Source organism: Rhincodon typus, chromosome 30 (genome assembly GCF_021869965.1).
Source record: "Rhincodon typus isolate 14 chromosome 30, sRhiTyp1.1, whole genome shotgun sequence".
Taxonomy (NCBI): Eukaryota; Metazoa; Chordata; class Chondrichthyes; order Orectolobiformes; family Rhincodontidae; genus Rhincodon; species Rhincodon typus.
In genome coordinates, this window is record NC_063361.1 from 31136797 (window position 1) to 31149866 (window position 13070).

At 42.2% G+C, this 13070-nt stretch overlaps 1 protein-coding gene across 6 annotated transcripts in view; it reads left to right on the forward strand.

Annotated features, from left to right (window-relative positions):
- Positions 1-1604: 1604 nt before the first annotated feature.
- The window catches only part of swi5 (SWI5 homologous recombination repair protein), a 16779-nt gene continuing 5313 nt past the window's right edge, over positions 1605-13070 (forward strand). The window contains exons 1-5 of one of the 6 annotated variants that reach the window (XM_048614787.1): positions 1605-1804; positions 5566-5614; positions 7599-7711; positions 10863-10957; positions 11572-13070. In XM_048614787.1, coding sequence (XP_048470744.1) covers positions 1620-1804; positions 5566-5614; positions 7599-7711; positions 10863-10957; positions 11572-11756 — 627 coding nt within the window. In that variant the 5' untranslated portion in view covers positions 1605-1619 and the 3' untranslated portion in view covers positions 11757-13070. Of the gene's footprint in view, positions 1805-5565; positions 5615-7598; positions 7712-10629; positions 11401-11571 lie in introns of those variants that run through there. The other 5 variants (XM_048614789.1, XM_048614791.1, XM_048614790.1 and 2 more) reach the window with 5 other exon arrangements.

The following is a 13070-nucleotide window of genomic DNA, read 5'->3' on the forward strand; positions in this document are numbered from 1 at the left end:
TGCCAGGAAATGGCTGAAAGGCAGCAGACTTGAAATGGACTCAACAAGCATGACAAAAGGGTGACAGCTTTTGAACTGAGGACTCTGTAACCCTATGCCCTCTAGTTTTGGACTCCCCTATGCTGGGGAAAAGCCCTTGGCTATTCACCCTATCCATGCCCCTCTTCACTTTGTAAACCTCTATAACGTCACCTTCAGCTTCTGATGCTCTGGGGAAAATAGCCCTGGCCTGTTCAGCCTTTCCTGTTGCTTCAACCCTCGAACCCTGGCAACATCTTTGAAAATCTTTTCTGAACCCTTTCATGTTTCATAACATCTTTCCTATAGCAAGGAGATCAGAATTAAATGTAATATTCCAAAAGTGGCCTAACGAATGTCCTATACAGCTCCAACATGCCCTCCTAACTCCTGTACTCAATGCACCGACCAATACAGGCAAGCGTACCAAACGCCTTCTTCACTGCCCTGTCTACATGCGAATGCACTTTCAAGGAGCTATGAGCCTGCACCTTTAGGTCTCTTTGTTCGCAACGCTCCCAAGGACCTTATCATTAAGTGCCAAGGTCTTAAAGTCTGGAATTCCATCGCTAAAGGTCAGGTATACCACCTCTCCCCTTTCAAGCAGCTTCTCTGTTAAAAAGTCTACCAATAATCTGTGCTATCAAGGTGTAGAGCTGGATTAACACAGCAGGCCAGGCACCATCAGAGGAGCAGGAAAGCTGACGTTTCGGGTCTGGACCCTTCTTCAGAAATTCAATAATCTGTGCTAATGGTTCCTCATGTGACTCAGTGCCAAATCTTTATAGCACTCCTAGGAAGTGACCTGGGACATTTTATTAGGTTGAAGAAAATCGTGAATACAAATTGCTGCTTTTTGAAATTGACACACAGGCACACTATTGCTATATATTTTGTACACATAATGACCAGCACTATGTGTGATCTTGCTAAATGTTGGCCAAGTAGATGAGTCTGTATTAAGAATTGGGTTTGCAGTTTGTTTCATTCACATGAGCGAGAGGCTATATTATTCACACACACGACTTTGCTCTTGGATGCAAGAGAAAGCAAGTGTACACATTACACTGACTAAGGAAAGGCTGTAGAAAGTGTCAATCCCTGCCGCATTCCCCATGGCAACTCCTTGACCAATCAGGGTCAACCTACTAGTTCTGAGCGAGATCAGCTCAATTTGACAGTTCACAGATCCCCATGGTTCAGCCAATTAGTAGCCCCGATGCATGAATTAGTGTTCCCCTTCCAAGTTGGATTTCTTGCATCCAGGCCCTGATGAGTGCAAGACAAAAAGCCTTGACTTTGTATCTCTTTTGTTGCGGCAACGTTTAAAATTTGTACTTTATAGTCAGAATAAACCTCCATGCAAGTTGGGAGTGTGATGCCTGAATGCTGCAGCTTTAAAAATACTCAAGAAACGTAGCACTATCAAGGACAGAGCTGCCTGCTAATTAGCACCCTATCTAACAGCTAAAGAGAGAAGGCATTCGTGTGTGTGTGTGTGGTGTGCAAATTTGTCCATCTGAGTTTGTGTGCGCAAAGTTGTCCATTTGAATCCAAATCGTTCGGGAAAGTGAAACATGAAATGTAGCAAATATCAGGGTATGGCGATTGGCTGTTTGCGATCACGTGTGCGGAAGCTGCGTGTCCCGATGGCTGCGGAGAGGGAACGGGGAGATGCGGGACAATGTTCTCCTCGGTCCGGGTTCTCAGCGCCGGAACAGCTCCTCTGTACCCGGACCCCCAGCAATAGAGAAGGCGGAGGGACAGCGGGTCGCTCCTTCAGGAGGTCTGTTAGCTTCTGGGCTCGGAAGAGAGATTGTAGCAAAAAGGAAGATTGATGGTGAAGATAGATTGCAATTAACAAAATAATTTGAGAATTTATGTTTTAAAAATGGGTAATTCATCCATGCATGGCGCTAAATCTGATGAGGTATTTTTGATTGAAATGTTAATTTATTCTAGTTGGCAGCGTAGACAAAATTTGCCCATTTTGCAACGGCAGTATCAGTTGTTTTGTTCTCCCCACATACTGCTTAACGTAGAGCCATAGAGTTGTACAGTATAGAAACAGACTCTTCAATCCAACTCGTCCATAGCCAACCAGATATCCTAAATAAATCTAGTCCCATTTGCCAGCAGTTGGCACATATCCCTCCAAACCCTGTCTATTCATAAACTCATCCAGATGCCAGTTAAATGTTGTAATTGTTCCAGCCTCCACCACTTCCTCCAGCAGCTCATTTTTCCCTGGCTTGCTTTGTTCTTCTAGCCTCCTGTTTGTCTGTCTTGGATTCCAGCATCTGTAAGTTTTTTTTTGTCTCTAACCATATACGCACTACCCTCTGTGTGAAAAAGTTGCCCATTAGGTCTTTTTTAAATCTTTCCCCTCTCACCTTAAACCTATGCCCTCTAGTTTCGGACTCCCCTACCCTGTAGAAAAGACCTTGGCTATTCATCCTATCCATGCCCCTTGTGATTTTATAAGGCTACCCCTCAGCCTCCAACGCTCCACATACTGTGTGTGTTTCTCTCAATTTTTTTTCTTATTCAGGTTCTGAACATTGAGTCATGCTAACACAGCAAGGTGCAAAATATTATCACGAGATATTCCCTCCCCCCCCAAATCTAATAATTAAGACATTAATATAAGTGCAGGCCCTTATAAAGCAAGTGATGTATTCATAAGTTATTTTATAAAGCTTTGGATGGTGTTAGTAAGAAATATTGTGCTGATGAAAGAGCTATGATGAAAGAAGCTTAATATTTTACATCCGTCCAGTGGAGAACAGTGATCAAACAGGGCGAATAATATGTTGCAGAAAGACACAGGAGTGAATAAAAGTCATGATGAAACTACGCTGTGTTCTAGCCAGATTAGAACTTCTGTTTCATCTCAATTAAGGCAGGCAAGATATTTTAGAATTGGAACAGGTGCAAGGATGTGCCATCAACATGATCCCTAGTATTGGATGGCCGTTAGAAGGAATGGGAAAATTCAAGTTCTCTGTTCCTGAAAGGAGTTATGTGAGAAAAAATCTTGTAAAAGTAGGTTGGTGAGGGCACTTTCATTTGATTTGATTTATTACTGTCACATACCCAAGATGCAGTGAAAAGTGCTTTTTTTGTGCTAACCAGATCAGTCATACTTTACATGAGTACATCAGAGTAATAGAACAGAACACAGAATGAAGGGTCCAGGCCCGAAACGTCAGCCTTTCTGCTCCTATGATGCTGCTTGGCCTGCTGTGTTCATCCAGCCCTGCACCTTGTTGTCTCTGATTCTCCAGCATCTGCAGTTCCTACTATCACAGAATATAGTGTTACAGCTACTGTGAAGGTACAGAGAATCATCAACTCTAATATACCAGTGGTCTGTTCATAAGTCTGATAGCAGCAGGAAGAAGCTGGTATATATTTTCAAGCTTTTGTATCTTTTACCCGATGGAAGAGAGTATAACTGGGGTGGGAAGTGTCTTTGATCATGTTGGTTACTTTTCTGAAGCAGCAGGAAGTATAGACAGAGTCAGTGGATGAAGCCTGGTTTTCGTGATGGATTGGGCTACATTTCCAACTCCCTGTAATTTTTTGCGGTCTTCGGAGAGCAGTTGCCATACTAAGCTGTGATGCATCCGGATATGACGCATCTATAAAAATTGGTAAGAGTCATTATGGAAATGCCAAATTTCATTAGCTTTCTGAGAAAATTGAGGCGTTGGTGTGCTTTCTTGACTGTAGTGTCGATGTGGATGGACCAGGATAAATCATTGTTGATATTTTACTTCTGGGAACTTGAAGCACTCGACCACCTCCATTTCAGCACCATTGATACAGACAGGGGCATGTCCTTCCATCCGCTTCCTGAAGTCGATGACTAGCTCCTTCATTTTGTTGACGTTGAGGGAGAGATTGTTGTCTCTACACCATGCCACTGAGCTCTGTTTCTTTCCTGTACTTTGTCTCACTGTTGCTTGAGATCCGACCCAGTGCACTGGTGTCACCAGCAAATTTGTAAATGGAATTACAGCTGAATTTGGCCACACAGTCTTCAGTGTATAAAGACTATAGTAGGGGGCTGAGTCTGCAGGCATGCTCGGCACTGGTGTTGAAGATTATTGTGGAGGAGGTGTTGTCGCCTATCCTTGCTGATTATGGTTCTGCGGGTCAGGAGGTCAAAGATCCACTTGCAGAAGGGGAAGCAGAGTCCTAGGTCTCAGTCTGAGTTTTGTTGGAATAATAGTGTTGAAGGCGAAGTTAAAGTCAATAAATAGGGGTCGAACATAGGTGTCTTTGTTATCCAGATGTTCCAGGGACAGGTGTAGGGCCAGAGAGATGGCATCTGCTGTTGGCCTATTGTGTCAGTAGGTGAATTGTAGCGGATTAAGGCAGTCTGGGAGGCTGGAGTCGACATGTGTCATTACTAACCTCTCGATGCACTCTATAATGATGGATGTCAGAACCACCGGGTGGTATCATTAAGGCATGTGACTGATTTTTCTTTGATAGTGGTGGTGCAGTGGTTGTGTCCCTACCCCTGAGACAGGAGGCCCAGGTTCCACTTTCTCCAGAGGTGTGCAATATCTCCAAATAGGTTAAATAGAAAATATTCAAAATTACATGGGATAGCAAGAAGCGTGGAAATATTAACCTGGAAGTTCTAGATCAATTAAGTGGATAGGACAAGTTGCCTCGGATTCAAGCAAGATGGTAAATTTAGGACTGGTAACAAGAAGCTGCTTTTCCCACAGAATAACTAACACTTGAAATGGATACCTGCACAGATTGAGAAGGAGGTACAAACTCGAGAATCGTTTTTAAGACTGTACGGGAAGCTGCATTGGACAGACTTTGTGGCCATGGCTAGTAGAAGTGAGATGAGCTAAATGGCTTCCATTTATCCTGAATTATCCTGTTACCTGGAGCCAGTGAATAAAGTTATTAGAAAGTCAATCAAAAAGTTTTGAAATTAAACTGAGGGCTGATATTTCATGACTATATGTAATGGTAAATGGTGTAGAAACTGCAAATCCAGGATATCTACAATCTAAACTATTTCATTAATCTAAGAGTCAACGATCTGGCTAAAGACAAATCAGGCAGTTCTCCTCATGAAGCAAGTGATGATGACATTCAAGTAGGATACTGTGGGCTGCAGTCTTAAATCTTCTGTGGAGGAGTTGGAAACTTTAGGGCATGGAAGTCTTTGGGAATGGATGACCCTTCCTCATGTGCATCTACTTTCGGAAGTGTAGAGGCCTGTTAGAGACAGGCAGTAAATGATGGTCTAGCAAACAATGCCCTAGAACATAGGACAGTACAGGCTCTTCAACCCACGATGTTGTGCTGACCTATTATCCTACTAAGAACAATCTACCCTGCATACCTTACATTTAACTATCCTCCATGTGTCTATCCAAGAGTTGCTTAAAAGTCTCTTAAAGTATCTGACTCATCGAATAAACAAATAAATAGAAAAAGTGTGCTCGATGGACATAGTTCAAATATTCAGCCATGATTTTCCTCTCTCAATTCTTGCCTTTATATTCACAGGACACCACTTGGACCATCCAGAAAACTAAATGCAAGCTTCAAATCACCAGTAAGTCATTTAAACTTGCCCTCTGTAGGATCTGCAGAGACTTTGTAAGGGATGGAGGTGTGCCAATGATTGCCAGCATGCAGGGCTGGCCTTATGGGTGACAGTGGATGGACTTGGTGCAGATTGGGCACAGCAGAGAATGGGCTGTCTTGCCTGGGAAGGAAGAGTGCAGTGAGGAAAAGTATAAAGATTGCTATATCTGTAATCTGTAAGTCAATACCTGTATCTTTTTCGAAAGCATTGCTAAAATCCTGTTAACGTGTAGTGATTTCATATTATGGCTGTGAATTAGTATTATAAATTAAATGGGAAAATTATTAATAATCTGTTTGAAAAGGGATCTTTTAACCAAGTCAGCATCTGCCTAATTTCTGTCTACCATCTATAAAGTAGGAGTCAGCAATGTGATGGCATATTCCCTGACTGCCTGAATGGGTGCAGCTCCAATGATACCCATTGCCTCGACAGGATGTCGGACAAAGCAGCCCGCTTCATAGAATCACTGTATTGTAGATAAGATGCCATTCAGCCCATTGAGTCTGCACCGACCCTCTGGAGAACATCCCACTCAGGCGCAGGGAGAACATGCAAACTCCTCACAGACAGTCGCCCGAGGCTGCAATCGAACCCGGGTCCCTGGCACAGTGAGGCAGCAGCGATCGCCACTGAGCCACCCATTTGATTGGCATGCCAATCCAACACCTTCAACATTTCACTCTCTTCGCAACCAACGCACAGATTGTGCCATCTGCAAGAGGCAGTGCATTAACTCCCCAAATTTCATTTGACAGCAACCACGATTTCAGACCTGCCACCTAGATTGGCATGGGCAGTATGGAACCACCACCACCTGCAAGTGCCCCTCCAAACTACTCCGCATCCTGAACTGAAACACATCGCTGTTCCTTCGCTGTCACTGCGTCAAAAGCCTGTAAACCTCTTTCTGACAGCAATGTGTGAGTGCCCACACCCAAAGCTGCAGCATTTTAAGAAGGCAGCTCACTAATCGCACCTTGTGGGCATTTAGGGACGAGCAATAATTTCTGGCCTAACCAGAATAATTTTTTTTTAAAAAGAGCGAACAGTTTCAGGAAGCACAGCTCTCGAAGTTGTTCAGAAATATGTCAGACCAAACCAAGTCCTTGAACTTTTGCAGTGTTGTTATTTGTAATAAAATTATAGGTTTACCTTAAATAACTTTTACTGTACAGTGTGTCAGGTGCCTCACAATGAATGGTATTTATTTTTCATACAAACATACAAGTCAGGAACATGAGTTGGCCATTCAGCCCCTCGAGCCTGCTCTGCCATTCAATAAGATCATGGTGATTTGTAATCTCAAACTCACATTCCTGCTAATGCATGATAACCTTTCATCCCCTGTTGCTTAACAGGAAAATATCCGTTTCTGGCTTTAAAAATATTTAAAGACTGTGCTTCCACCACCGTTTCAGGGAGAGAGTTCCAAAGGCTCACCACTTTGAAAGTAAACAATGCTGCCTAATCTCTGTTTTAAATGGACAACTCCTTATTTTTAAACAGTTGCCCCAAAGGGAGAAAACATTGTCTCCACATCAGCCCCGTCAAGACCCTGTTTCAATCAAGACCTCTCTTACCCGTGAGCTCCAGGAGATACAAACTGACCCTGTCCAACCTTTACTTGTAAAACAGCCTGTACCTTCCAGGTTTCTCTGAACTGCCTGCAACACACTTCGCATCCTTCCTTAAATAAGGTAACCAATACTGTGCACAGTTCTCCAGATGTCATCTCACTTTGTATCACTGAGGCATAATCTCTCTATTTATATTCAGTTCCCCGTCTTGATAATCAGTAATATTCTATGAGCTTTCTTAACTGTACCTACATACTTAACTTTTGCGATTCATGCACTAGGGCATCCAAATCCCCTTGAATCTGAGCTGTGTAATCTCTCGCCATTGATATAATATGCTTACATACTCAAAACTCTGACTTCTCCTGCAGGTACAGATCTCCCTGGACCATGAGCTTGATTCTGCTGGTCTTCAACTTCATGTTGAGAATCTGAGGAAGAAATGTAACAATCTTGACCGTGAGATTGCAGAGCTGCTCTCGGCGTAAGTGGGTTGTTTGCTTATGTCGCAAATTAAATCCGCAATAAATTCACAGTCTGCCTGCAAATTATGCAAAGGATTGCTAGTAATAATCATACTTACACTTATTTTATTACCATATATTGAAGCATTTTACATCACTGACATATCCCTTTTAAAGTGGAATTTCAATCTTGGGATCAGGACAGTGAATCCTACCTGCTTGGACTGAGACGCAATGTGTGAAAGGTTTTGGAGACAATAAGGACTGCAGATGCTGGAAGCCACAGTCTATAGGTGTGAGGCTGGAAAAGCACAGGTCAGACAGCATCGGAGGAGCAAGTAAGTCAACATTTCGGACCGAAACCCTTCGTCCTGACGCCTAGCCTCACACCTGTAGACTCTGTGAAAAGTTTTATTTGTTTTCCTTCAGGGTGTGATCCTTGCAGGCCAGAACATTTTCAGTTTGGACCGAGAGGCGGTAGGCAGCTCTACTTTAGACCTTAACACTACCAGTCCTGTGGGAATGGATGAATCAGCAAGTGTTCTGCTTCTGAATAAACCTTTGCCAGTTTATAGATATTGGATGAGGGCAGGTTCAGGTGGGAATCAAATACCCTTTATAGTCATACTGTCTGACATTGAAGACTTTGGCTCCCATGCCATCGAATAGACATTTGGGCAAAGTAGCTCGAGGTCAAGAAATGAATGTGGAATTTTACTTAGATGTGAGTTAGCATGAGGGATATTTTGAGGATCAGTTTCAAATTGCCGTTTTGCCTCGTTCACTCACTCAGTGGTCTCTGAGTCAGAAATTCAACCCCTGCTTCAAGATTTGAGCTTGTAGTCTAGGCTAAGAAAGTTAGAAATATGAGGCAGGTGTCCCAAATCTAAGTCTCATCCTGAATATATTTGGTGTGGTGTTGATTATCGCATATCACAGAGATCAGCAGTTGATTTGTTTGGGGTGTAATGTGATTATAATGTCGCAATATGTTCCGCTAGTGTTCTGAGCAAAATTTCTTCCACAAAGCTCGATGAGGACAGAGCAATAGATGTTGTTTACATGGACTTTAGTAAAGCTTTTGACAAGGTTCCACATGGTAGCCTAATTAGTAAAGTTAGATCACATGGGATTCGGGGTAAGCTTGCCAATTGGATATAAAATTGGCTCGATAGGAGACAGAGAATTATGGTGGCGGGTTGCTTTTCGGACTGGAGGCCTGTGACCAGCAGTGTTCAACAGGGATTGGTACTGGGTCCACTTTTGTCATTTATATAAACGATTTGGATGCAAATATAGGAAGCCTGGTTAGTAATTTTACAGATGACACCAAAATTGTTTGTGTAGTGGACAGTGAAGAAGGTTATCTAAGATATTAATTGGGTCAATGGGCTGAAAATGGCAGATGGAGTTTAATTTGGATGAATGTGAGGTATTGCATTTTGGTAAAACAACCAAGGGCAGGACTTATACAATTAATGGTAGGGTCCTGGCTAGTGTTGAAGAACAGAGAAACCTAGGGATTCAGGTATATAATTCTTTGAAATTTGCATCACAGGTATACAGGGTGGTTAAGAATGCGTTTAGCACGCTTGTCTTCATTGCTCAGACCTTTGAGTATAGGAGTTAGGACGTCATGCTGAGGTTGTACAGGATGTTGGTGAGGCCCCTTCTGAAGTATAGTGTACGGTTCTGGTTGCCCTGCTATGGGAAGGATATTATTAAACTGGAGAGGATTCAGAAAAGATTTACTAGAATGTTGCCGGGATTGGAGGGTTTGTGTTATAAAAATAGGCTGGATAGACTGGGGCTTTTTTAACTGGAGTGTAGGAGATTGAAGTTTGACGTTACAGTGGTTTATAAAATCATGAGGGCATAGATAAGGTGAATAGCAAGGAACTTTAGTTCCCTAGGGTGGAGGAGTTCAAAATTAGGGGGTTTATTTTGAAGGTGAGAGGAGAAATATTCAAAAGGGACATGAGGGACAGCTTTTTTTTTTAAACACAGTGGTTCATGTGTGGAATGAACTGCCAGAGGAAGTGGCGGATGCAGGTACAGTTTAAAAGACATTTGGAACGGTACATGAATAGGAAAGGTTTGGAAGGAAAGGGACCAAATGCAGGTGAATGGGACTAGTTTATTTTGGGAACATGGTTAGCTGGACTAGTTGGACAAAGGTCTGTTTCCGTGCTGTATGACTCAATGACGCAAGAAACACCACCTCGAACAGATTGGAAACTTATTCATCCCAATCTCTCTGCGGCTACATTGGCAAAGTAATTCCTTTTAAGTGTCATGTTTTATGATGTTTTAAGATTGTTTAAAATGTGCTTTTCCATTGTGTGAGTTTTATGGAAATCTGTGATTTACTAACCCATTCTAAAAAGGGTCCAAACAAGTTTGCAAGCCATTGCTGTAGAAGTTGCACAGTTAAATTCATGACCACAAGAATATCAGACAAGCCAAGTCCTTATGTCATCCTTTGCAGTGTATTTATTTGTATTTAATATTTACAGTTACTATTTGTCATAGAACCTTTCTTTGCTGTAAATAACTTTTCCTTTAAGGTACCATTAAAATTACTGTGACCATCATGCTTGAACACAAGTGACTGTATTTTAATAATAATTCATTAGATTAACTTCATAGTCAATGTCGTAAACTCAGCATCCATGTTCTATATTAAATGTGCCCATTGATATCCAACCTAGGCTGGAGACCTGGCTACAGCTAATGAATTGGGTTATGATGGTCTCAAATAAGACATTGCCTAAAAAGACAGTCAGACCAGATTCAGTACTAAATTTCAAAAGCAATTTGGATCTACATTTGCAGGATGATGGGGGTAAAAAAGGGGAGTTGTCAGACGAACTGGTTAGCTCTTTCAAAGAGCTAGCACAGGCAGATGGACTGAATGGCTTCTTTCTGTGCATTTTAGATTCTATGGTTCTGTTCCTCCTGATGCCCCAAGGACAGTCCATTCACCCAGGGAGTTAGAAGGGGCTGCTTGTAAACCTGATTGTGAACTGTTCAGTTACAAACTGCTTGGTGTTAACAGTGTTTATTAAATATGTCAGCCACTCGAGCATGTGTTCCAGAAGTGATCAGTTCGATATCAGTGCTTGTAAAGGGGTCGGTATGTAGACCGATTTGGCTGTTCTCTTCCTACAGAGGGTACACTCTGGAAGAGTTGGACCAGCACATTGATCAGCACCATGAGTACAATGATATCAAGGATGTGGGCCAGTTACTGTTGGGAAAACTGGGTAAGAACACTTTAAATACTGCTAACAGAAAAGGAAATGACTTACATTTTAATAGCACTTCTCATATCCTTGGGTCCTTCCAAAGTGGACCAGAGCCAAATTAATATTGTTATTCAAGGTCTCTTTGAATTATTTTCAAGAACTACTTACTCATTTTCAGGAGTTTGTTTTTCACTCTCTCAAATTCATTTACTGGCTGATGTAGTCACAGTGACAATTACTTTCGATATTTGTGTTGAATGTTTTCTTCTTTAGACAGATAAGATTGCAAATAAACGCAAAGATTGCACATATGTGTATTATGAATTCTGTTAACCTCGAACCTATAAGTAAGATGTTCCAATATAATAAAACAAAAAACTGTGGATGCTGGAGATTTGAAACAAAAACAAATTACTGGAGAAACTCAGCCGGTCTGGCAACATCTGTGGAGAAGAAGTAGAGTTATTGTTTGGAGTCCAGTGACTTTTTTTCATTCTGAAGAAAGGTTACTGGACTCAACCTTAACTCTGTTTACTCTTCGCAAGATATTCCAGTTAGTTTATGATTAATTTTCCATACACTTTTTCCAAATGGGGATCATGCGTAAAGTGAGTAAATTTTCCTTTCCACAGTGACTTGGAGGTGTCACGTGAATTCCTTCACTGTCCGTGTGTATCTCGTGTCCTGGTCTCGTCCATCTGAGTGGGCAAAACGGTATCACAGTCTGAGCATCGACACTCCTGCTGCTGCAGCTCCTCCTGAATGGGGGTGTACTGGGAATGGCAGCCCAGATTTTGAGCTCCATGCAATTTGCTAAGTTTAAGAAACCATTGAGCTGGATGATCCAATTCTAATGGGACTCCTGCACAAAATGACTGCAAATTTGACAGAGAATCTCACTTGAAAAGGCCTGATGTGGGAAAGTTGAAGAATGTGATATCACTGCAAATGGGAATTCCATTGCTTTGTTGAGAATTATGAGAAAGAGTTATGCTCCTAATCTAATCATGATTCCGTCAATAAACTTCATTCCATTGTCCCCAACTCTAACCTTCTCCCTGGGCACTCCCTGAGACTGGATTAGACTGTTTGCAACCTTGGCATCAGAACTGACCCTTTGGATGAGTTTTCAACAATGGATCTACTCTATTGCCAAGGTTACCCCTTCTAGCTCCATAACATTGGAGTTGCTAGCATTAATTCATCTGATGCTGAATCCTTAATTTGTGACTTTGCTGCCTCTAGACCTGATTATTCCAATGTAGTTCCATTCTCCCCGCCTCCACAAGCTTAAACTCATCCTGAGCTCTGCTGCCGAAATCCTAAATTGTGCCAAGACCCATTCCTCCATCATTCCCTTTTCTCGCTGACCCTCATTATAAAATTCTGTGTTTACAAATCCTGCGTATTTACCCCCTCCTTACCTTTATAACCTCATAGGGCAGCACGGTGGTCTCAGTGGTTAGACCTGCCGCCTCAGCGCCAGGGACACTGGTTCAATTCCACCTTCAGGTGACTGTCTGTGTGGAGTTGCACATTCTCCCCATGTCTGCGTGGGTTTCCTCCAGGTGCCCTGGTTTCCTCTGTTTCCATAGTCCAAAGATGTGCAGGTTAGGATGGATCGGCCATGGAAAATGCAGGGTTACAGGAATAGGGTAGGGGTTTGATCTGGGATACTCTTCAGAGGGTCAGTGTGGATTCAATGGGCCGAATGGCCTGCTTCCCTTCTACAGGGATTCTATGATTCGATAACGTCTTTAGCCTGATAACCCTCCAAGAGCTGTTTTCCAGTGCAAATGCCAGTTTTAATTGCTTCACTATTTGTGGCTGTGCCTCAACCTCTGTTCCTTTACCTGTCTCATCCCCTTTAAGATACGGTGTAAAACCTACTCATTATTTGTTTAGGTGGTCCAACATCAAACATTTTTGATAATGCTGGGATATTCTATTAAGTTGAAGGTTCTATATAATTGTAGGATTATGTACTTGAACCAGGATTTTATAAACTTTGTAATAAGAATTGGTTTGACTTCCATCGTAAGAACGTACAAGGAGAACATCGAAAGAAAAGTGGCATGTGCGACTTTTGAAATGTAAATATTGTACAAGCAATGAGAGTGAGTTAACACAA